We start from the raw sequence: 24,225 nt of genomic DNA on the forward strand, positions 1-24,225 counted from the left end.
GCCAGCCATTAGCAACCATGGAGAGTGACAAGATAGATTTTGGATTTAAGATTTGTCAATCACAAAGTACCCCAGTTGTGGAACGCCACTTCATCCAGCCTGGACTGGTACGTGAAACAGTTTCATGGCGAAGTCTACCGTTGACTGCAAGCATCGATCCCAACAGGTTGCTATCAGTGATAATGATCGTCTCATTGGGGTTACATTTCAAAAACTTTGTTTTATTTAGATTCTGCCAGAGATCGTGCAAGAGCGTCCAGAATCTAGGAATATGCTTCGCCTTGCAACTTCCAATGAAGAAGCACACATAATACAAGGAATTTCAAATAGAACTAAAAGATATAAGTTGCTCCATAACTAGAAACTCGCAAGTTAATTTCAATATGTCCATTATATAAAATACATTGATTAAGCCTGCCCGATCATATGAAATTCGAATTTGCAAATTATCACGTTTATCTAACTTCAAATTCCTTAGTGAAAGCAACTGAGAATTCTTTGAGAAATCAATGAAACCCTTTCGAGGGTCGAAATTATAATTGGAGAAAAAATATACATTATACACACATACGTGGAATTTCAAAGTCCCCATATGTGCACCAAATTTCATTTGAATCGGTGCAGACAGGCAGACAAATAGTGAACTGATTTTAATAAGGTTTTGTATAAAATAACCATAAAAACAATTATATGAGGACGGGTGCATAGTGATAAAATATGACAACTTATCTTGAATTTTTACCAGAAGATATAATATTGTAATTAGTATTGTGATCACTTTCCGAGGTTTTGAATAAAATCGGCAAAAAATTCTTATTAAAGAACAAAATATGGAAGTATTCGTTTTGAGAATGATGGGGTCCTAAGTCCGCATCAACTTAATGCTGGACCGGACCAAATGGGGAGCAACTTACTCCCTCTTTCCTGGTCCACGGACCCCTCGCTTAGGGCTTGCACCCAAACTTTTCAAAAAAAAACAAGCGATGGCGGCTTTACGGTTTCTTACCAGGGCAGAGGCAAATCGTCAGACGCTGCCTCATCTCTGCCCTGGGAGCAGCGTGACCGTAGCGACTCGCAGATGTTGAGTGCTCCTTTATATAATTCGTAGAATACGACATGCCTACGAATTATATTGAGCGCAAATCCGCCTTATTGACCAGAGCCAGATGGTCCGGTCCAGCATTAAGTTTATGCGGACTTAGGACCCCATCATTCTCAAAACGAATATTTTCAGCTCTGGCCAAGCTCACTTTTGATGCAACCTTCAACGAGGAGCAGCTGCGCGAGGTGAAAGCCGTTCAGCACATGGTTGTTCGCTTCGAACAAATCCACAATAAGCAAGTGCTACAGTGCAAGAATTGCCAGCGCATCGGACACGCGGCAACCAACTGCCACCTCATCTACAGGTGCGTCAAATGTGACCAACTACACGGCCCTGGCGAATGCGCAAAATTAGTCGAGGAAGCACCGAAATGCGTCAACTGCGGGGGCAATGACCACCCCGCCAAGTACCGGAAGTGCCCACGGTTCATCCAGGTGGTGGCAAAGAGGAACGCATAAAAACGTGCCCCTCCCTCCCGCCCTTTCCCCTTAACTATCTCCCGCCCCGCTGGTCGACCTATCACGAACCCAGCCTTCACCCGTCCTTCTGTGTCCTTCGCCGACGCCGCACGAAGCGGAACCTCTCCCCGGACATCCAACAACGTAGTCCAACCCACCACCATCTCCAATCCAGACTACCTTGAGTTCGCCAGGAAATCGCAAGAATTCTTGCAGATGTTCAACTCAAGGGTCGGTATCTTGGCATCCATTAATGGACGTTAAGATAATTGAGTTGAGCATCAACTCAATCATCGGCCGTGCCCGCAGACATGAGTTTGAACTGTTCCTTGGCGAGCACAAACCCGATATAGTTCTCCTATGTGAAACTAGGTTGAACTGTAGATACAATTCTTCCTTTCCCAACTTCAACCTCTTCCAGACTGACCGACCTCAGTCCAATCCTCAAGGCCGGGACACCTGTGGCGGAACGGCCGTCCTTATCTCCGACAAATTCCTGGTCACCCAAATCCACCCACCTCCCAACACCTTCAAATCCATCGAAATCTCGCTGATCTCCTTCGAATCCCAATCAACCTCGGTCTTCGTTGCCTCTGTATACTGCCCCAACCAATCCCTCGACACCCACGACTTTCTCCGCATCAAATCCTTCTGCGCGTCCCTACACCGCTCTCCCGGTAAACAATTTTCCCTGATCATATGTGGAGACCTCAACGCCAGACACCCGTCCTGGTTCGATGCACGGTCGAACCACAACAGGGATCAGCTCCACCTGTTCCTCACAACCTCAAATCCCAACATCAACCTAGCCCATTTCAATCCGGCACTCCCGACCTTCAACAAACCACACTACCATTCCTACCTAGACCACTTCCTGATTAGCAGCAACCTGGCTGTCATTCCCAACCCTAACACCTTCTCCTTCCTCGAAACGGTCCCCGGTATCAGCGATCACGATGCCATAATCCTCAACATAAAACTCCCGGACAGAGTCGTTCGGTCCACCCCACCCTCAGTTCCCGACTTCCAGCGTGCAAACTGGAAACATATCAACCTGGCCCTCAAAACCAAACTTCAACCTCTCCTACTCCCATCCAACCGTACAGTTACTAACGAGTCCATCGACCTGACAGTTCGTCAATACACCGAAGCAGTTCGGCAAGTATGCGACGAATTGATTCCTTCCCGTCCCTTAAATTACCGCAACCTAATCACCCTTCCCGACGATATCCTATCCGACATCCAATTCAAAAAGACCCTCAGGCGGAGATTATTTAGGAATAGGTACTCTCCGCAATCCTCCCACCTCCCACCTCCTCACCGAAATCCGCGAGCTGGACAAGTCCATCCGCGAAAGAATCCTCACCCTATACACCCAATATCTCCACAACCGCCTCTCCAACACTGAGCTGAACCCTGGTATATACAGGGAAGTCAGAAAGACCTGCCCGCATTTGGGCAAATCAATCCAACAAAACGCGATCCTTCCCCAAAACATCCCACCCACAGAAAAAGTAAAAGTTTTCGCAGACCACTTCCTGCAAGCTCACCACTGCACCCTCCACTTCCGTGAACCAAGTTTCGATAACGAGGTAAACGGAAAGATCTCCCAACTTCTAACCCACCCTTCCTACCTCATTCCCCAACCCGCACAAAATCCCTTCACCCATGCCCTCGTCCTCCCCATCCACTTTCTCAATCCAGACTCCATCAGGGCGGCCATCGCCGCCTCCAAAAACAAGAAATCGGTTGGGCTTGACAAAATCCCCTCCATCGTCCTTAAGAAATGCGCCCCAAGCATTGCCCCCATTATGTCCTCCATCATCAACCACTGCCTTATCAACGTCCACTTCCCAACAGATTGGAAGAGTGCTCGAATTGTTCCTATCCCCAAGAAAAACCAAAACCCACCAAATCCCGATAGCTACAGGCCTATCTCAATCCTCTCATCCTCCGCCAAGATTTTCGAGCGAATCATCAAAATCATTATCGACGAGCACTGTGACTCCAATCATTCAATCCCACAATTCCAATTCGCCAACCGCCCCAAACACTCAGTCGAGCATGCACTACTCGTGCTCAAATCGGACGTCCTCCTCGGCCTCAACCGGAACGCTCCGACCATAGCCTGTCTCCTCGACATAAAGAAGGCTTTCGACTCCGTCTGGCAATACGGACTCGCATACAAGCTTTCTGAAGTCCTCCAGTTCCATCCGCACCTCTGCAAGCAAATTCTTAGCTTTTTTGATGGGCGGAAATCCCAAGTCCAACTCCGTGAACACATCTCCTCCCCATATTCTAGCCCGGCTGGCATCCCTCAGGGGTCAGTCCTCTCCGCTACCCTCTTTTCCCTGTTTACCGCAGACCTTCCTAAACCAACTTCACACCCAAAACCAATCCGAATCCTTCAATACGCGGATGATCTCATCCTCTACACCTCCACCAGAAACATCCCTGCCGGTGAAGCCCGCCTGAATTCCTATTTGGACGAGCTCTACCGGTACTTCACCCGCTGGAAACTGTCCCTAAATCCACAAAAATGCGAAACCATCGTATTCCGTGGTACCGCTAAGATAACGCCGAAAATGAGGAACGACATTTCAACCCTATCCCTGAAGATCCACAACGACACCATCCCAACCGTCAAAGAAGTCACCTACCTTGGGGTGACAATCAATTCTCGCCTATCCCACGTCCCACATATCACGAACTGTGCAACAGGTGCCTTCAAATCCCTCTACCCAATCCTAAAATACACTAGCCCAACACCTCAGAAAGTCAAACTGTTTTGCTACAAGCAGCTTATCCGTCCCCTTCTCGTTTTCGGCTTCATCTTCTGGCCCGACGCTTCCCCCCACCAAATCGAACGACTCCGCTGCAAAGAGCGCAGAATCCTCCGCCACTATACGAATATCTACAAGAACAAAGACCGCTCCAAATACATCTCCAACCAGATCCTCTACGACTCCTCTCAAACGCCCCGCATTGACGCCGTCCTAGCCCGTCATGCCCTCAAATTCCTGGAAAAATCCATATCCTACACAAATCCACTTATCTCCCAGGCCATGCAGATCGAGATCGTCGAAGAGAATCTTCTACGAACTCATCTGTTCCCTCAAATCCTCTTATATCTCCAGTCCCGTAACCTCCTTTTCGACCCCGGCGATAGAGTAATCTTCTACAACGGCATTTACTCCTCATCCCAGTTTTCAAAACCTACCCATCCTTAGCGCCACTCCTAGCTTCCTTTCCCAAAATCCCTCCCGCATGCCCCCCATCCCAACCCACATCCTAGTTCCTTTCCCGCCCGCCCGCTTTTATAAAAGAATTTAAGGAGTGTGTGGAGTGAGTTTTTTTCGACTTTTCCTCCAAATATCTTTTTCATGTATTTTTCAAATTTATTCTTTAGTGATAAGTTAGTTTAAGCTATAGTTTGTACCTTAGATTAAGCTCAGCTGTTGAGGTAGTACATAAGTTAGGTTAATTTAGAATTGTATTGTCATAGGCAGAATAAAAATTGTTGTTTTTCGAAAATTGTTGTCTGCGAGCCGTTACGGTCACGCTGCTCCCAGGGCAGAGGTGAGGCAGCGTCTGACGATTGGCCTCTGCCCTGGTAAGAAACCGTAAAGGCGCCATCGCTTGCTTTTTTGAAGAATATGGTAACTTTCTAATTACTCCGGAAAACTATAACTTAAAGCACTTATCGTAATAATGATATATGCAACCCGCTGAAAGGCAAATATTGCTTTTTCTAACACCTTCATGAAAGCTAATTAAAGTTCCTGACTGTGTATGTATTACCATAATCTCCAGCACAAATAAGTGTACGGTGACACCTTAATGGAACGCAAAATCTTCAAATCCTACGTATGGAAGTTTTAAATTTCATTGCTGAAATCTCTCCACATATGTATTTGGTTACATTTTACTGCCTCTAATTAATAATACCACATATAGGACACCCGCGATTGGTACAGTCTTATATTTCAAATTATGGAAAACTCCAGCGAATTTCAAAACGTGGTATGAATCTTACTATTCGTGCGTAGGAATATGTAAGTTTGTTCTACAGATAAAGCGAGTATCCCCTTTCTAAATTACGCGAAATCGTTTCAAAGCTTATAAATCACCTGGGACACCGGGCTGTGTACATAGAACACAAGGGAGGCATTTTATATTTGTATATCTATTCCATAGAGGCCTAGTTCTCAGCGCTTATTCTTCCCATACTTATTAACCAGCACCATTGTCCTGGCATAGCTATTCAGAATGAATTAGCCTTATTGTGTTACATCAAAATGGAAACGCCCGGCTTTGGCAGAGTCCATGTGGACCCTTCTTTATCAGATTTATTATATTGCTAATTTATAGTCTCGCTCGACCCGTTGATTGTTTAATATAATGAAACCGCACTGCGACTATATCGAGTGCACCGATCAAAATTGTAGCATGTACGGCGCTGAGTAGACAGGGATCTGCTCCCAATGCACTTTCACCCGGTAGTTCTCAATATAATGGATAATAGGAGACGCAGTTTTTGGCCAGTTTTTAAATACTACAATATGATATTAGGCATAATTGTTCATGAACCACTTACCTTGAATCGAATTTCTTTCCGTCCGTCAGGGTGCCAGTATAGTGCATTGTCAGCATATCTCCATTTTTGGATTTTTGTTCGCAAACTTCCGGGACGCTAACTACATCGACTTTAAGTTCGCCGCAAATCGCAACGGCAAAAAGGCAGGAAACAATTAGACTTGATTTGAACATTTCTGAAAGGAGAAAATATAAAATTACAATCGGTCAGTGTGGGTAAATGCAGAACTTCATTTCCAAAAATTTGCAAATCGTCCGACTAATATCTTGACCTTTGACGGCAAGGGGTAACTACCCACAAGGAAAAGTGGCAAGGAATTACATTGGTAACTAGTGCTAGAATTAATTCCATTGCTAGGCGCTAGTAATTACTTCCATTTTGCATTGAAATTACATTAAATGTAATGCAGTGGGTAATGAGTTCGATGTTAGAATATGCTGCATGCGCGTGCAGGAAGTGTTATGAAATTATTTTCCGTTAGAAACATTTCTGATGCAATAATTACATTTCACGCGTTATTATTTTTCAGAGCTTTGCAAGTTAACAATCAAACGTCGTCTTTAATAACATATTTGAAGTTCTGACAAGTGCAGGAAAGAAAGTTTGTTAAGTGAAAGAAAAGTGATTTGAATATAAAATTATTATCTATTGAACGTAAGAAGGTACCAATTTAATACAAAATTAATAATTAGCTAAAATATATGATAGTAAGATAGTAATTAACAGCAATGAATCGATCTGGTCGAAGTAAAAGAACTATGTCCCGTTTGATTAAGGAAGAAAGGGAAAGACTGCAACAAAAATTAGTAAATGATGAAGCAAGTGATTTTTCACATTTTAGTGAAAATGACATTGAAATTCGGGAAAGAGTAAGGGTTGTAGAAGAGATCTCGCAAATTAAAGATAATCTAGAAGAAACAGGAACAAAATCGTTGAAAGATAATTTAAGGAGCTGGTACATAAAGTATTCACCATCAAAGCAGGCTTTTGATGAGCTGTTAAAAATTCTCAGGATAGAACATTTAGATGTACCTAAATCTACTAAAACCATAATAGGAAATTCAACCGAAATTGTGGTAAAAGATGTACCTCCTGGGGAGTACAGGCATTATGGAATATGTCAACAGCTTCAAAAAGTAAAAGAATTGCTTAAAGACCGGGAAAAAGTCGTTTTGGACATCGGAATCGATGGATTGCCCTTGTATAAAAGTTCGAATAAAGGTGTATGGCCTATTCTTGGGAAAGTGGTAAATGAAAATGCCATTAAAGTATTCCTCATCGGGACATATCTTGGACCAAGTAAACCAAATAGTCTGAAACACTATCTTCTTGACTTTGTTACCGAAGTAAATAATTTGACGCAAAACGATGTAGAAATAAATGGGAGAACCTTAAGATTTGAAATTAGAGCATTTATTTGCGACGCTCCTGCCAAAGCATTTATTTGTGGTACAGTAGGTCACACAGCTTTAAACGGATGCATAAGATGTACACAAAAGGGGAAATCTATTGAAGGAGTAACAACCTTTCAGACAGAAGTTGGCGAGATAGTCACTGATAACCACTTTTCCGAGAGAATGTTTCCAGAAATTCACAAGAAATGCTTTCGAAACATAAAAACACCACTGGAAAAGATTGGGGTTCGTATGATATCGCAGTTCCCATTAGATGTCATGCATCTCTTAGACTTGGGAATAATCAGAAAAATATTGATCCGATTATTTGAGAACAAGACTGCTTACAAGATCTGCAAAGAAAAGAAAAAAAAAGATATCGGATCACTTGGTCTCATTGCGGCCCTTTATTCCAAAGGAATTTTCCAGAAAACCGAGAAGTATCCTTTCTGAGCTTGAAAGATTCAAAGCAACAGAGTTCAGACAGTTCGGTTTATACACTGGAATTGTGGTTTTAAAGGACAATGTGCATGTCGATTTATATTATCATTTTTTATTACTTTACTGTTTTTACCGACTTTTACTATGTCCAAAGAATTATCGGCTAAATATCGCAAATATTCAGGAGATGATTAATTATTTCGTACAAAACTTTCCTGTGGTATACGGACAAAACAGTGTTACATACAATGTTCATAGTTTGCTCCATTTACCAGATAGCGTTAGAGAACATGGAATCGTTTCGGATTATTCGGCATACAATTTTGAAAATTATCTGCAGATTTTAAAGAAGTACATCAAAAAACCATCCGGAATATTGCAGCAAATAAACAATAAACAGAGGCATGAAATTCCTATTGTACATCCAACAACCCCGAATTTTAAAAGTAAAAATGGAAAAATTATAAGCTATAGTTGCAGCTTATATTATTTAAGCTTACATGAACCCAACTGCTATTGCGCTATAAATCCTTATATACCCATAAAACTAACGGGTTTCATAAAAGAAAATGGAATGATGATGCTTACTGGAAAACGCTTCAAAAATCTGAGTGATTTTTTTACGGAACCAGTATCATCGAAAAATATCTTGGGTGTATGTCTTGCAGATAAAGAATTAAGTAATGATGAAGAGAAATTTGAAATAAAAGATATAAATTGCAAGCTAATTATCCTACCATGGCATGAAGAAAATTGGTTAATCATGCCGTTGTTACACAGTTGCGATCAATAACTACACCACTATCTACGTTATTAATTGTTTCAGAAGATGAGTACAGGAAAATTGATTGATGAGTAAAGGAAAATTGTCCACCATCTCCAGGTAAAGTCAGAAGATGCAATGCAGCTTTTGGAGAAGAACTTTTTTCGCAATGTAGGTGGGAATATCTGTTATGGAATTTTACAAATTGATGGTTTTATGTTTTCAGATAACCAAAATACCTGCGAATGCATTAATTTAAAAATGCAGTTAAAAAAATTAGAAGATAAGATTTCCCTATATTTGCAGGTCTTTATTGGATAACAAGACCTATCTTGTTTCAGAAAAAATCATAAAACAAAATCAGGCAATTATGGACGTCTTGGCATCACATTCAGTATTACTAAATAAAATCTATAAAAATGAAACAATGCCCACCGAAGTGTCAACTGTTTTCCCGATAAAAACGGTGGAAGAATTAGAGAAACTGAATAATGGTATATCTGAGGAGGATATTCCTTTTTATGTAAGAGTATTTTCTAGTTTCTATAGAAATCCTTATAATTATAATCTTATATTACTAGGTTGCAACTGTTAAAATGAAGATAAAAGCTGACGGTTTAATTAAAAATTTCAGCAAACTGATTTCCGAAGCATTTGTCTGAAGTACAATTATAATGGAACACACGGCAAATTGCCATTTTGCCAGTATTTAAAAATTAACGGCATTTTTGAAGGTATATGATGCGAAAAATACAATACTGGATTATTCTATAAAAAGTGGTATTTCCTTTCAGGGGCAGTTGGTGATGAAAATTATACTTCACTGATCAAACAAGCATTTAAAAGGGCAAAAAATAACTTTTTTTAAAAAAGAATGCCTAAAAAGAAAATAAATTTTCTTTTATTATATATATATATGAATTAATTACTGTTTTGTTTGTTGAAATAATTTCCCCTCCAGGGGCGGCCAAAGTTTGCTGCACATGCGTTTAATATGCGAAAAACGCCGTTAAATGTAACATATATATTTTATGATGTCAATCCATAGAGAGTGATGAGATAAGAAAAAAGTTCGACTACGAACATACTCAATTACCCCCCCCCCCCCCCCCCCCCACCCCCAGTGTCGCAAAAACTTTATCATACTTCAAAAAATACTATCTTCTGGCGGACTTTCGCTGCGCCGGAGTTTTTTCAGCTTGCATTTTCGTGGAGTTAAATAGAATTTTCATTTCTTTACCTTTGATGAAGTTTCAAGAGATTTTTTTCTCATTAAGGATGGTTGCAGATAATAAAAGTTAAAAAACCGATCTAAAATACTCGAATCACAGAAGTCTAGTGCAATTGTATCCAACTGTAATGAATTGAAGAATTAATTTCCGAACTAGTTACATTATTTAATAAGAAATCAATGATAAACTAGATTCGTAGTAACCGATTACGGAATGGCTTCTTGGTAATCGAGGCTGCATCAATTGGTTACCGCCTATGACACGCAATGCTAAATGTAATGCGCAAAACGCATTTAAGTAAGACAAATTTGAACTGCTTTTTGGTTCCAGAGAATCGATTCCGCAATTGATTAAGAACTATTATACTGCCATTTCCTAGTGGGTAGAATGTATTGTAAATCAGTCAAATCCTCTTTGTCTGTTTTTCCGGAAAATGCAACAAAGCAAACACATACAGCAAGCGGCTGATAGCCCATGAATGATAGTCGATGGAAACACTTGATGTTTATTTTTTTGCGTTTGATAACAATACATTTTATGAAGGCATAATTGTACAATGTTTCTTGCATCACTCTACATGTAGCGTAAGCGTAAAACTCCACTTTGAATATTGCATTAATGTCCAAGACAATAGACGCAGCATAACAATAGCTTTCAAGCAGTTGTATTTGCATCGAAAGGAGGAAGATGGCACCATTAACCTTCAGTTGATTATGTAATATTTCACATGATGCTACTATGCTATTTACCTACACTCGTACGTATATAGATGTACTTATATGTGCATTGCAACGATAGTGAGTTAAATTTTGCAGAAACATACTCTAAGAAGCAATGCTATTAAGAATTGGAGGTGAGGCAGAAAGATTCCATGAGCCTCGCATGGTATTCTAGGATTATGTCACATGTTGCATATGCTGGACCTTTTCTACGTCCCTGTTCCTATTTTATGACTCAAAACCTCTGTAGTAGTATTAGCTGTTATTATTTCATAACATTTTAGCTGAAAGTTTCCTAAGCTTACATAAAAAAAAAAGTTTGTTTGATAAAATTTGATTTGATCATTCAATATAGTGGCCTTCGCGGCCGATACAACGATTATAGTGGTCAAAATAGGCCTCAGTTTCGGCGATTACCTCTTCATCGGCACTAAATTTCTGTCCAGCGACCATCCTCTTGAGGTTCTCAAGCAAACATATAACCGAAAAGAATTTTAATATATTCCCCACTTCCAAGTACTTTTGCTGACATCTGGTATTAAGTATCCGCCCAGATGCCTCGACCAACTTTGCACAAGGGCCGGACACTATCACAGAACGTGTATGAAGGTTTGGTCACGTTCCGCACAGAACCTGCAGGCAGTGTCTGTAGATATCCCTAGTTTCCGCAGGTGATAGTTTAGTCGGTAGTAGCTAGAGAGTATTCTCAATAATCCGGAGGCTCTTCTTGGTGAGGTTTAAACAGTCCTTTGAGCTGATATAAATGGAACCATACTTCCCCCCTCTCCCTCAGCAACCTGGACAGCCGTTCCTCTTCATTTTTCAATGAAACAACCCGTTTACGATTCACCAGAAGGATTCTGGTACGTATAGAGGTGCCCCTGTTCCTTCCTGACTAGTTCGTCCGAACCCAACGTGGCCTGAAAACCCAGAGTATCCAAACCTTATTCTATGATCCGAGCTTAGTCAGTCTCTCAAAACATTCGAATACCAATTTAGAGTTCCCCTGGTTCGACCTAAATGTCTTGATCGCCACTTGGCTGTCGATCAAAATAGCAATGTCCTGCCCCCTATAGTTCATTTGAGGATTGAAAGACGCACATCTGTCTATGGTGTATATTCCCGTCTGAAATATACTAGTGTACTTACCCATTAGTTCAGAGTACGTTTTCCTTGGATCAATGACTCCGGGGTCCGCTCTATCTGCTATGTCAGATCCGCCAGTGTGCCAAGTACTCAGTTGCTGGTTCAAGCTTCATATTACAGCTACATTCACCCAGTTTGCCCTCTTACCCTAACGTGTTTCAAACTTCTTATTGAAATGAAACCTCGCTGTCATGTTCTCCAGGATCCAGGTTTGGTATCGTAATTCGGGGTTCCACCAAGGAAGAATATCAATTTTCCTTCGATTTAGGCCTGACCGATACTCCCAGCCTTGCTGAAGATTGTTCTCCTTGCCTGTATCTGAATGTGCAGATGGAGAGGCGTTAATACCAGAATAACTTTCAGAGATGCCGTTTGGCATGTCCTCATTGCCCCACTGATACACAAAGCAGTCTTTGAAGTTTGTGTAACTCTTTTGCTATTGTGGTGAGTTCAGTTCTTTCTGCCTAAATTACAGCCTTAACTGTTGCTGTGTATATCCAAAATAGTTTCTTCGGATTGCAATCCCATTTTTCCCTGCTATGGACCCAGCAGAACCCTTGTAGCTTTTCGACATGTGTTTACAAACTGGCATCTTCCTAAGTAATTGTTGGTGCAGTGTAATTCCCAAATATTTAGCCTCTCTTTCTCGTTTCACTTCCGGAATGATGCGAAGCCCCGCCCTCCTTCACCATGGATTTGATTCTATCACATAGGGTATCCTCATAACTGTCCCTACAGATTAGAACAATGTCGTTAGCGTTACCCTGGATTTGTATTCCAGTATTTGTTAGCTTTCCTAGAAATTCATCCACTACCATAGCCGACATAAGCGGTGATAATATCCCATCCTGTGGAAAACGTTGACTACTATTCATGATAATATATTATAGTTTGTAGCTGTCGTTACCTCTACCTGCCTATCTTCTAAAATTCAGCTCATCTATGAAGTCAGGGTGTTTCCTACTTCCTTGTGGATCAGGGCATCTTGTACCTATGTGTGCGATTTTCTATGGCGTTCCATAATACAGGGCAGTTTCGGTTGACTGTGCTCCCCACTAAGTATGCTGACACTGATGTAGGGAATTACGCATTAGAACCTATGACCTTTTCCACAGTTTTGAGTATGAACGATGTGGGGCAAATTGGTTTGAAGGGTCCGCATGCCCTTAGCATATATCGCAAGACCATGTTGCCTCTTACCATCCTTAGAAGAGACTCTAAGATGATTTCTAGGCTTCTCTGGAGTTGCGGTATGTTTGCGACAAATCATCCACTGCAAGTATGGCCCTGGCAAGGATGATGCCGAACATTGGAGGGCCACGGCATACCTCTAGGTTGCTTATAGCCAGGGTGGTGACCTCGATCATGCTCTATGCAACCCCAGTTTGGAGGGAGGCGTTGTGGATGTCAGGGAACGCTACCAAACTGAGTTCAGTCTACAGGAGGACAGCCCTGAGGGTATGTTCTGCCTTCAGGACTGTGTCAGATGATGCAGCATTCGTCATCTCTGGAATGATGCCGATTGACATCTTGGCAGATGAGATGGCGAACATATACAATGCAAAGCCAACCTCTTCCTGATCGCGGACGAAGAAGACTGAAAGGGAGATATCCATAAATAGATGGCAAGAGCGATGGGAACGCTCGGGAAAGGGCCGGTGGACGCACAGGCTCATTCCTACCATCAAGGAGTGGTTGGAGAGGCGACACGGTGAGAATAATTATAATCTCACCCAGTTTCTCACGGGGCACGGAGGATATCTCCAATACCTTCACAGGTTTAAATTGGAGACCTCACCCGATTGTCCAAATTGCAATGGAGTCCCAGAGGACCCAGAGCATGTATTCTTCCACTGTCCGAGATTTGTGGAAGAAAGGAGGAATCTAGAGGAGACTCTAGGGGAGGTGCTGGTACCAGAAAATCTGGTGCCGAAAATGCTAGCACATCAAGAGAATTGGGATGCGGTAAACTCCATGATCGCATCTATCCAAAATAAACTGCGAAAAGCAGAGGAGAGGAGAAAAACGCGGTCACGTGCGCCGCGTATAGAAGCAAGGTGACAAAGCTAGAGTGAGCTGACTCCGCCCTGTGATGTAATACCTTATGGTGGTTCCGCGGGGCAGGGAGGGAGTCGGGGGTGGTTTTAGTGGGTAAAAATCCCACACGCTGGTGTGTCCAGACCAGTGTCTTTTTGAAGATTTCCACCTCCTCAACAAAAAAAGGCCTCTCTGGAGTAGTGCTTGCTTGAAGTGTGTTAGAACACTTCATTCAAGACCGTAGCGGTACATTACATGGTTGCAGCACCCTGTAGGAGGCAATGTGGTCAGCATTGCGCTCGCTCGAGATTATTACCCTGGTTTGACTCAGATACTCATTCACAGCTGAGTCGACTGGTATCCGACGTCGAATCAAGATAGAAATCCCACTATCACCAATGAGATTTGAACCACGACCTTCCGTACGACAGCCTTGTGTTCTAACCACTCAGCTGTCCGGACACATTAATTAATTAATTAATTTTATCGTTACAAAGTTGTGATTGTTATATACGGTTTCTTCATATTTTCAAACGATATATGTACAGAGTGCGGCAGCATAACTTCCTTTTTTAAAATGCGCGCCACTCAGTTGATGTCATAGCGGAGCGCTAGTGGTCTCGTTCAAGAGGGGATACTGTAAAGTTTTGTTCCGACAAGGTTCAGTCGCCATCATGCGTTGGAATAGTGAGGAGCGTGCCTTTGTCGTTGAGGTTTACTTTTCGAGCGGATGTTCGGTTATTGCAATACAGCATGCATTTCGGAATCGCTTTAATTTAGCCCCGTTGGCTCCCGTCCCAGACCGCAAATCAATTGTTACAGGGGTCACTACATTCAGACAAACTGCAAGTGCGACAAAAGGAAGAACTGGAGTCCCTCGGCCCGTTAGATCACCTGAGAACATTGAAGCAGTGAGAGCGTCAATGTTGCGATCGCCACGGCGTTCTGCGCGCAAACATCCATCGTTCTGTGAGAAGAATTCTTCGTGATGATCTTCATTTTCATCCCTATAAGATGGCGATAGTGCAGGAACTTTCAGAACGTGACTTCAATTCTCGGATGAACGCGTGTGAGCTTCTTCTTGATGTCGTTCCCGAGGGTGCTATTGTTTTTTTAGCGATGAAGCCCATTTTCATTTGTGTGGGTCGGTTAACAAACAAAACATGCGCTACTGGGCTGACACCAACCCTCGAGAATTGCATCAAAAGCCTTTGCATTCACCCAAAGTCACAGTGTGGTGTGCAATTTCCTCAGCTGGAATTATTGGTCCCTGGTTTTTTGACGAAAATGAGGTTACAGTGACAGTGAATTCGGACCGGTATGTAAACATGCTACAGAATTTTTTTTTCCCACGGCTAGAAAATTTGGATTTGGGGGACACTTGGTTCCAACAAGACGGTGCAACAGCACACACTTCAAGAGCATCGGTGGCTGTTTTGAAGGAACACTTTCCAGAGCGCCTTATCTCAATTAGAGGTGATTTGGAATGGCCGGCACGCTCTCCCGATCTGTCCCCTTGTGATTTTTTTCTATGGGGTTTTTTAAAATCCCGTGTTTATGTGAACCGTCCAAGAACCCTACAAGATTTGAAGACCAACATCCAAGAAGAAATTGCCAACATAACACCTGCTATGCTAACAAGAGTCATGACAAACGCCAGAAATCGGTTTACGCAATGTATGGAGAATGGGGGACGTCACCTAACAGATTTGATCTTCAAAACAATGTAAATAAAAACTTTAAACATGCACCTACATTATAAAAAATAAATAAATATTTTCCGATGCATACAATAGTTTTTATTGAGTTTTGAAAACAGGAAGTTATGCTGCCGCACCCTGTATAAATAAATCTCTATATGAAACAAAGGAGTTCTTAAATTTTTTAAAAAAAGAACGAAAAAATCGAATCTAAATTGACTTAAGAAACAGAGTCTAAAGATGCGACACAACCAGGACTCAAATTCGGGACACGAGACCGAAAAAATGAAGTGCAACGACTACTGCCATCACACTGTCAGCTCTATTTGAAACTGCCCTTTGAAAAGTCTGAAGGGAACTCCCTAAACCCAATAGTTTATTTGAAAGCAGAAATGAAACCACTTTGAGAACTGTTTCACACTTACTTTAAATCCTTTTTGAAGAGATAGAGGAGCATCTAAGCCCCAAAATCTGCTACTTATACCAGAAAAAAACCTACTCATTTGGTAGATTCCTTAGATCTAGACCAATCATGAAGTTTTTTCTTCTGTATCACTAAACCTTTCTAGTTAGAGTTCTATCTAAGCAAATGTTTACCATATAAGAAGTGTGAAGACTCTTTTTCCATATCTATTATTATCTATTATGAACTTGAACATGCAGTCATGCAGCGAGTTAGCCACTTCATACCATACGAGTTCCCATTCTGTACCACCTAGAAACTCGACTTGCCCCTCTTGTATGTAGCCTTTTTGGCCTAATAATACAACTTCTATCAAGTCTTGAGTTTAGAAAGCATAAGAAAGATTCTTTCGAAGATCATCTCAAGAATTTTGTAGTGACCGCGGCTGCGTGACGGGAGCGGAATCTCATTCGGCTCTTTCTTAATTAATTTACTTAAACAATGCATTTAATAGTGTGCAATTGCCTTAATGTTCGCCACAGATTGCACATAATTGAAAGCATTCGAGCGAATTGATCTTGACAAGAGGCGAATGATTTGCCGCATCCGCAGGCGCATGCGCATGTTGCCGCAACATTGCCTAGCGAGTGAGAAAGGCTATGTAGCGAAAACTGAAGCGGTGCGCGAGGAAAAAAAAACGGAGTTTCGATTTGGCGTTCTGAGAAGGTGGAAGGTTGGAGGAGCACCGGGGAAGAGCCGCGAAGTGAGACTAGGGAGAAGAAAAGAAGAATGGCTGGAGCGGCTGGAAAAAGAAAAGGTGGAAGGTTGGAGGAGCAGCGGGGAAGAGCCGCGAAGTGAGACTAGGGAGAAGAAAAGAAGAAAGTGTTGAAGCGGTGCGCCAGGAGAGAAAAAAGGAAAGGAGACGAAGCAGCCCAGACGTGAGGGAAAAAGGAAAGGAAGGAAGAATTGACAGTTGGAAGGAATTATTATGAATAAATTCAGGCCGACGAAGGTGAAGTGATTTACTTTGTGACGGGATTGATCGTGAGTGTCGAACATTGTGGAGAAATCCCAGAAAGATCTTCGCTAATAGGAAAAGACCGATGTGTACAGCTAAGAAACGTGTGGATTCTAGCATAATATGAGTAATCGTTTACGTAAGAGTTTAAGCAATACGCCTGCTAATAATATTTATATATAAATGAATTAATTTTTTTTATAATCGTTTTCCTTATAAAATTGTTTTTAGAACTTTGTACACCAGCCGCAATCCGAGCTCGGAGTGACGTCCTGGGTGAGTTATTGTTTTTATTTTTCTTTTTCTTATTTTCTTATTTTTTTATTTTTTTCCCATTTTTCTTTTATTTATTTTCTTTTTCTTCGTTGGATTTTATCTTCATTTTCTTTATTTTAATTATTGTTATGAAATTGATTGGAACAATGAATATTAATGCCTAAATAGTCCAATAATAGTTTGAGGACTTCCTCCCTTTCGAATCCATTGTTTTTTTTTTCTTTTAATTTCCAATTTTAGTTCGCGTTCTGTTTACCATTCGATAGGCGGTCGCGAAATCCGTATTAATGTCGAGTTTAGAATCCGGTGCGGACCGGACCCACGCATCGGAATAGACACGTTGGTTCTTAGTAATGAAGCGTGAGGGATCAAAGCGCTCAAAGGACCCCCCCCCCCACATTCCCGAGCCTGGCTAGCACAGAGACGTGCAAGAACGTGTCGACCGAGCACTTTGATGGAGCTTCAATCTTTGTGGGCGGACCTTCACGGTTAATTTAGCTAATTTGTTTAGATTTTTGGGATAGCTCTGCCCTCTAGGTCGTTATCGACCACTCAGGATGATCGACTTGATCTCCTATTTACACACTTATCATTACAATTTCTAGCTGAAAAAGTATAATCTAAATTTTTAACGTGTCCCACATCCAATTGACACGCTGCAGATTCATGGATTGATGAAATTTCTTCCAATTTCAGTAAAAAACTGAAATTTCTACCAATTTCAGTAAAGAACAGAAACGAATTCTTTCTCCTTTAATTTGAGTATAGCATGCAAATTAAAACTTGTAATAACAAAGTTAGAATGTTTCAGCGCTTCTGATTGCATTTAGAGTTTGACTTGATTAACGTGTGGACGCTAAATAGTTGACCGTATACAAAACAACGGTACTGCACGATCGGACGCTAACAGTTTCTACACGTATCTGTTACGCGTACACCCATAAGAGTTATGAAGTTCATGAACTCGTTATTTCGAAATTATATTCAAGATCACTTCATTTATTTTTTCTTATCGGCGAGAGGTCAAACTTCTTACCTATCATATCTAATCGCATACTGAAATGAAATAATGCCACTCAGATAGTCAAAGCAAGATCCAGGCTTTACAGATGATTTAACATTTTTTCGTTTAACCATTCCAGCTATAGATGTGCTGTAGGTTTTCCTCACAGTCAATCGCTTATCAGCTCTAAAAGCTCCCGGCTTCAGTTAAGTCTACAAAAATAAGTAAGCGAACGAGAGAAGTTATCGTTTCTGTATTTCATTACCAACGTGGCAAGTAAATGAACCACGATTGCCTGTAGAAGTAAATATAGATTTGCAAAGCACATAGTCCATTGCTATTTTATATGCAGAATACGTTTGTATATTCACGTAATATAACACTATTTAGAAAACGTTTAGCGTGATTCACACTATTGATCATTCTTTGACGAACTATGAATTAATGCATATTTGTCAAAAATTTTGGCTTTTTATCAAGACAATATTAACTATTCCTTCTATCTTTGTCCTAAAGATACGAAACTGGTAAATTAGTTAGGTATTATCTTATCACATTACCAATAGGAAGAATGATGGTGATTTATTGATGGTTTAACATAATTTATCTTTAGGAAAGGAGAAACTGCTAACGTGGCTAACACAGACTGTAGATGTCAATGGTCACTCCGAAGAACTTGTCTGAGGGTGTTTCCTTCCTCTCCAAAGCTTAGACAAAGCGAATTGTAGGATATGCACACCACGCCAGTGCACCGCGCCGTCTTCATCCTGCATTTGCGCATATCTAGACCACAAGGTCTCACGATCAGGCTTTATTTTAAAAAAGCAAGCGGTGAGCCTTCACCATCTGAAGTCAGTAGATTCAAACCTTCAAAGTCGGCAGCGGGATCCCAACTGCGTCACTGTCAAGAGCGAAGGCCTGCCTGGCCGGTTCATCAACCTACTTATTGCTCTTTATTTTCCTATAACCGGGAAATCAGAGGGGGCTGATTTTGAGCGTGCTACCCAATTTGTTTATTGCATTCCTGCACTGCTATCCGTCAGACTAACTTGAGGCTTGGATCATGACTCAGTCATTGAAAGGTCTTTACTAAGGCCAGTAGGGCTTATAATACACTCGCGAATAGGTTCATAAAGAGAAAATCCGAAACCGTGTGAGAATCGTGCGGTCACCCTGAACAATCATTTTAAATTTCGCAAAATGCCTACTCCCGCACGCCCAGAAAAACTATAACTTTTCCCTAGTTTTATATTGCTAGGCAATCTAAAAACAACCTTCTGAACACACTACTCGCAAAGAGCTTGTTGGAAATATGATAACTCTAAGACGATAAGTTGCATTCTCAAATTTTAAAGATAACATGGAAGCAGGCCTGACAAGAAGGGAGCCCGCAATACAAATTTCAATGAAAGAAGAAGAAATATGAAACAACTATGTTTAAGGTTTATTCAGAGAAAGATCCTAGAAATACAACTGGGTTCATTTTTAAATTTCTTTTTAATATATTGTGTACTATACAGGGTGTCCCGTATATGATGCTACAAGTTGAATTGATGGATAGTACCACTTATTTTAGAAAAATTGGTTATGGTGTTTTTCGTGAATGGTATCAAAAATCTTGACCCTCCCGAAAAAATCACAATTGCCCACTTCTTCAATAATCTAATTCCAGATTTGACATCATTTTCGGAAACTACATAAAATTTCTTATAAATGGATATTTTTTTAAATTCAAAGGTCATCACTTCGAAGATATAACTGTTTAAATTTTAAAGAAATTTCAATGTTAGCTGTGTAACATGTAAAAAATGGGCTTAATTATGGAAAATTAAGGAATATTAGGCATTAAATGCCAGAAAACGTGGTCTTGATATGGAGCAAATTCACTTGGTGGTAGTTTTGGACGCAAACAATGGAAAATGAATGCGCCAAAACAGTAGAAATACCATATCTAAGTTTTTTTCCCCATTTAATTCATAATATTCCTAGATTTTCCATAATTAAGCCCATTATTTTTAGGTGTCATTTGAAAGCTAACAAAATGAAGCAACTTTTATCAACTTTGAACGAAAAACGTTATATCTCTATAACGGTACAAGATAGAGTGCCCATTCCATGGACCAATTTTCCTTAAACAAGTACCCACCATTAAAATTTGTACCATTATAAACGGAATACCCTGTGTTGTTAAAAGCAATATGAAGAATATATAACCATATGATTTTATTTGGTATCAAAGTCCATTCCCCATTAACCTAATTATCCAATCAGTACCAATTCATGCCTAGACAAAACTATAGGGTCTGTATGTCTGATTTTGGTTTGCCCCCAGGTCAGAAAAGACCCCAAGTAGACTGTTGGCTAAGATTGGGCCAATATTGCCAGCTTACTCGATAGATGAAGGACGACTCCTTGCGTTGAGTGATCATAGGGTGTGTGTACTTGCGTTGCTCGTCCGTCATCCAGGTCTGGGAAGACCTCAAGTTAAAAGAATTTTAGGTTAGATTGTATATTTAAAGTATGTGCTTTTTACTGTTTGTTAAAACTATTGTAAGAGTAGTTTTGACGATCACGCGTGCCTCGTGTCAAATTGTCATGTCATTTTTATTCAATACTAGCTGACCCGGCAGACTTCGTACTGCCCCAATCGATAAATAAAAGACCTAAACTTTTGTATAAAATAATTTTAAAACAAACAAAACGAATCCGTATTTAATAAAAAAGCATATTGTGAATGAAGCATGAAGTTTTATTATTATTTTCGACACATCATGTTGCTTAATTACAAAATAGAGTTTTCCTGAGATACTGGCTATTTATAAGGTTTAAATTTGATATTGACAGACACACACTGCTATGATAAAGTTTGTTAATCAATTTAAAGCTTTCTCATAAACTATATTTTTTGTTTTGTTTTGTGGTGCGTAAATAAACAAAGAAGACGGTTTTCCGACACGCGAACACACGACGTATAATTGTCCATCATACTTGAAAGTGGGCATGAAATTGTCCTGTATAATATGTGTAACGGCAAATGATGTCATCTGGAAACAGCTGTTATATTTCTGAATGTTGGCCAAGAAGTGCTTAGAATCATTTCCAATCCCAGAAACTAAATATCGTCAAGGATCTGGTGGTGGGACCAATTGTGGCAATTTTACTTTTCCCCCAGCACAACATAATCCAGTAGATTCATGAGTGTATTTTAACGCCTTACAATATTTACAAATTATTTTCATTTCCCCAATTGTTACCGATTTATCGGCACCATAATCAATTGCCGGATCATAGTGGAATGCAGCTCGTTCAAGAATCACAGGAGCATTCCGTCTGCGGATTCGATCAATTTCATTATGTCGTGATTGCTGTTGTTGTGTTTGATGTGCACGAACTCGTTGCATTCTAAGCCTATCTACTTCATTATCACTCACTAAATAACGCAATTCTGACATAGCAATACAACTATTTTCTTGATCTGTCTCTCTCTGGTCATCAGTGCGGTTAGCACGTGAGGCAGCTCTTCGCACATTTGATTGACTGCGACGACCTAAGTCAGGTCGTCTTCTCCTCGGCATCGAAAATTGTAAATAATCAAAGTGAGAAAATTTTCCGCTCACTTAGCAATAAAGTGTCACAATCACAAAATATAAAAAAAAAAGCACATTACCTGGAATGTCACTATCACAAAGGATCGCCAGAGTAAAGAAAGTCCTCGCGCACTCATAGATATCGTGACACAATATCGTAATACCTCTTTCCGTGTTCAAAAGTGCAACAGGATGGATCGACATATTAGTTGGTTGTCAAATCTAATGTCAAATATTATCGTTGCGTTCAGAAATTTAATTTGTAACAAAACTTAATATCTAGTCTAGGTCTAGGTAGTCTAGTTTGGTCTTGAAATATTTATGGAAATTCAGAGGTTTAAACGGTGAGAACCAAAAATACTAAAAACAGAAATTCTGTTTTCCAATATAACATGTTCTGAGCTGTGAAACATTTGATGTCTTTTGTCTTTTTAGAAATAAAGATTGTCACTTGGTTGTCAAATATTTCTAGTTGCGTTAAAAAATTTGTCCGTTTCATAGCTGTAATATGAGGTCCGATGAACACAGTGAGTGATTGAACTTTATTGAATATCAATAAAGTTAAAATTGACTCTAAATTTTATTTAGAAAAAAACGTTTATATGGGAAGAAGAAAAGTGCTGTTTTTAGGGTTTTACCGGCAATTATTCGAATTTTTCTCACCTTTTAAACCTTCCCTAGACCTCCACGGACATTTCAAAACCAAGATAAGATAAATCCGTTCAGCCGTTCTCAAGTTTTAGCGAGACTAAGGACCAGCAATTGATTTTTATATATAAGATTGTTTGGCAAATGATCATGGAACGACTGAAGTCGCAACAACGTCTCAAAATTGCTTAACTGTAAGTCGACTTCAGTTAAAAGTGTTTTCGGTAGACTTAGGGGTATTTATCCAGCACATCATCACCACATTTTTGGCTCAATGAATATATTAGTAAACGAAATTGCCATATTTGGGTTCGGTCGTCCATATTCTTAACAAATTGACCCGGACAGTACCTAACTGTCAATGATAACCACTATTGAACGATCAAAAAGGATTGCTTGTTACCTGAAATTGAAATCCGTGATCTTAGTAAGTTTTGATTTCAACAAGGTGGAGTTAGTTGCCATACAGTATGAGGAATTATGAACTTATCGGCAAATCATTTTGATAGGTTATTGTTTTCTCGTTTTGGCTCGGAAATTTGGTCCCATAAATCGTGCGACAATACTCCTTTGGGCCATTTTCTTTAGGGCCTCTAGTATTCAATGAAATATTACTCGTGATATTCATGAGATACCAAATGCTATGCTTGATTACATAGTCCAAAATTCGACCATTAGGATGGACCGTTTAAAATTTAGTCGGGGGTAACATTTAAACGCGATAGATTTGAAAAAGTAAATCTTATAGATTCCTCTTTCCAATCGTAATAACATTTTCATTATGAAGTTCGATTTTATAGAGGGTGGCCAAATCTTAGAGATGCATTATTTAGTTGCTATTATTATTGTTTTTGGAAGATATGTGTTTCTATTATACTTTGTTATATATTTTTTCAATGTTCTGGTGACAAGGCATTTTTATACGTAGTTTATAGTGAACACTACTATTTTGCGATGTAATAGTTGTTTGAACGTAAACGTGTTCTACATTGATTTTGAGATTATTTAAATTGATTTTAATAAAGTTTACCTGTTTATTCATTAGCTTGTATTTTTTTCAGTTAATTTATGTATGGCACGGTTATATATATGTATACTTTTGATTTTATGGGTTTTTATTATGAAGAGAAATTAAGATCTTTCCTTCCAAAAATTTCTGAGATAAAAAGTGGATAATGAATACTGAAAACACAAGTGCATTGATATCAGACATTTCTCGGCCGCGGTATAGGCACAATCGAACAGAAAGTTGGTCCGAAATTGCAATTAACACCAAAAGAGATTTCAAGTGTGATCGTAAAAGGATAACCTCGTCTACAGATGTTCGAAAAATAAGGGATATTTGTGTTCAAGATAGAAAGGCTTCTTCAGTGACCATGACAGGATAGATCGAGAATGCCAGCCTTTCAATATTAGTAAAGTCAACGCAATGTCGAGTAGAAGTATTAGGTTCTTCATATCGACGTCAATTGAAGAAACCAATTCTTAGCCATGTGATGATGATAAAGTGACTCAGTAGATGCAAATACCATTTGAGTTTGATTGTTAATGTTTGGGAAAAGTAACTAGGTTTCTTTTTAATAAAAACAATCAGCTTCCATGTAGTCTCTGTTTTGCAAAATCAGAACTCAACAATCTTTTCCAAGTTTCCTTTTCTGATGAATTATCGGTATATTCATCAGCTGACAAACCACGACTTCT

The 24,225-nt window shown here is 40.1% G+C and overlaps 1 protein-coding gene across 3 annotated transcripts in view; it reads right to left on the reverse strand.

The window, feature by feature from the left end:
* The window catches only part of LOC119656963 (FK506-binding protein 2), an 88,618-nt gene that overhangs the window by 56,410 nt on the left and 7,983 nt on the right, over nucleotides 1–24,225 (reverse strand). For all 3 annotated transcript variants that reach the window (XM_038063687.1, XM_038063704.1, XM_038063697.1), the window contains exon 2: nucleotides 6,158–6,332. In XM_038063687.1, the coding sequence (XP_037919615.1) occupies nucleotides 6,158–6,330 (173 nt within the window). In that variant the 5' untranslated portion in view covers nucleotides 6,331–6,332. The remainder of the gene's footprint in view (nucleotides 1–6,157; nucleotides 6,333–24,225) is intronic.

Source organism: Hermetia illucens, chromosome 1 (assembly GCF_905115235.1).
Source record: "Hermetia illucens chromosome 1, iHerIll2.2.curated.20191125, whole genome shotgun sequence".
NCBI classification, from domain to species: Eukaryota; Metazoa; Arthropoda; class Insecta; order Diptera; family Stratiomyidae; genus Hermetia; species Hermetia illucens.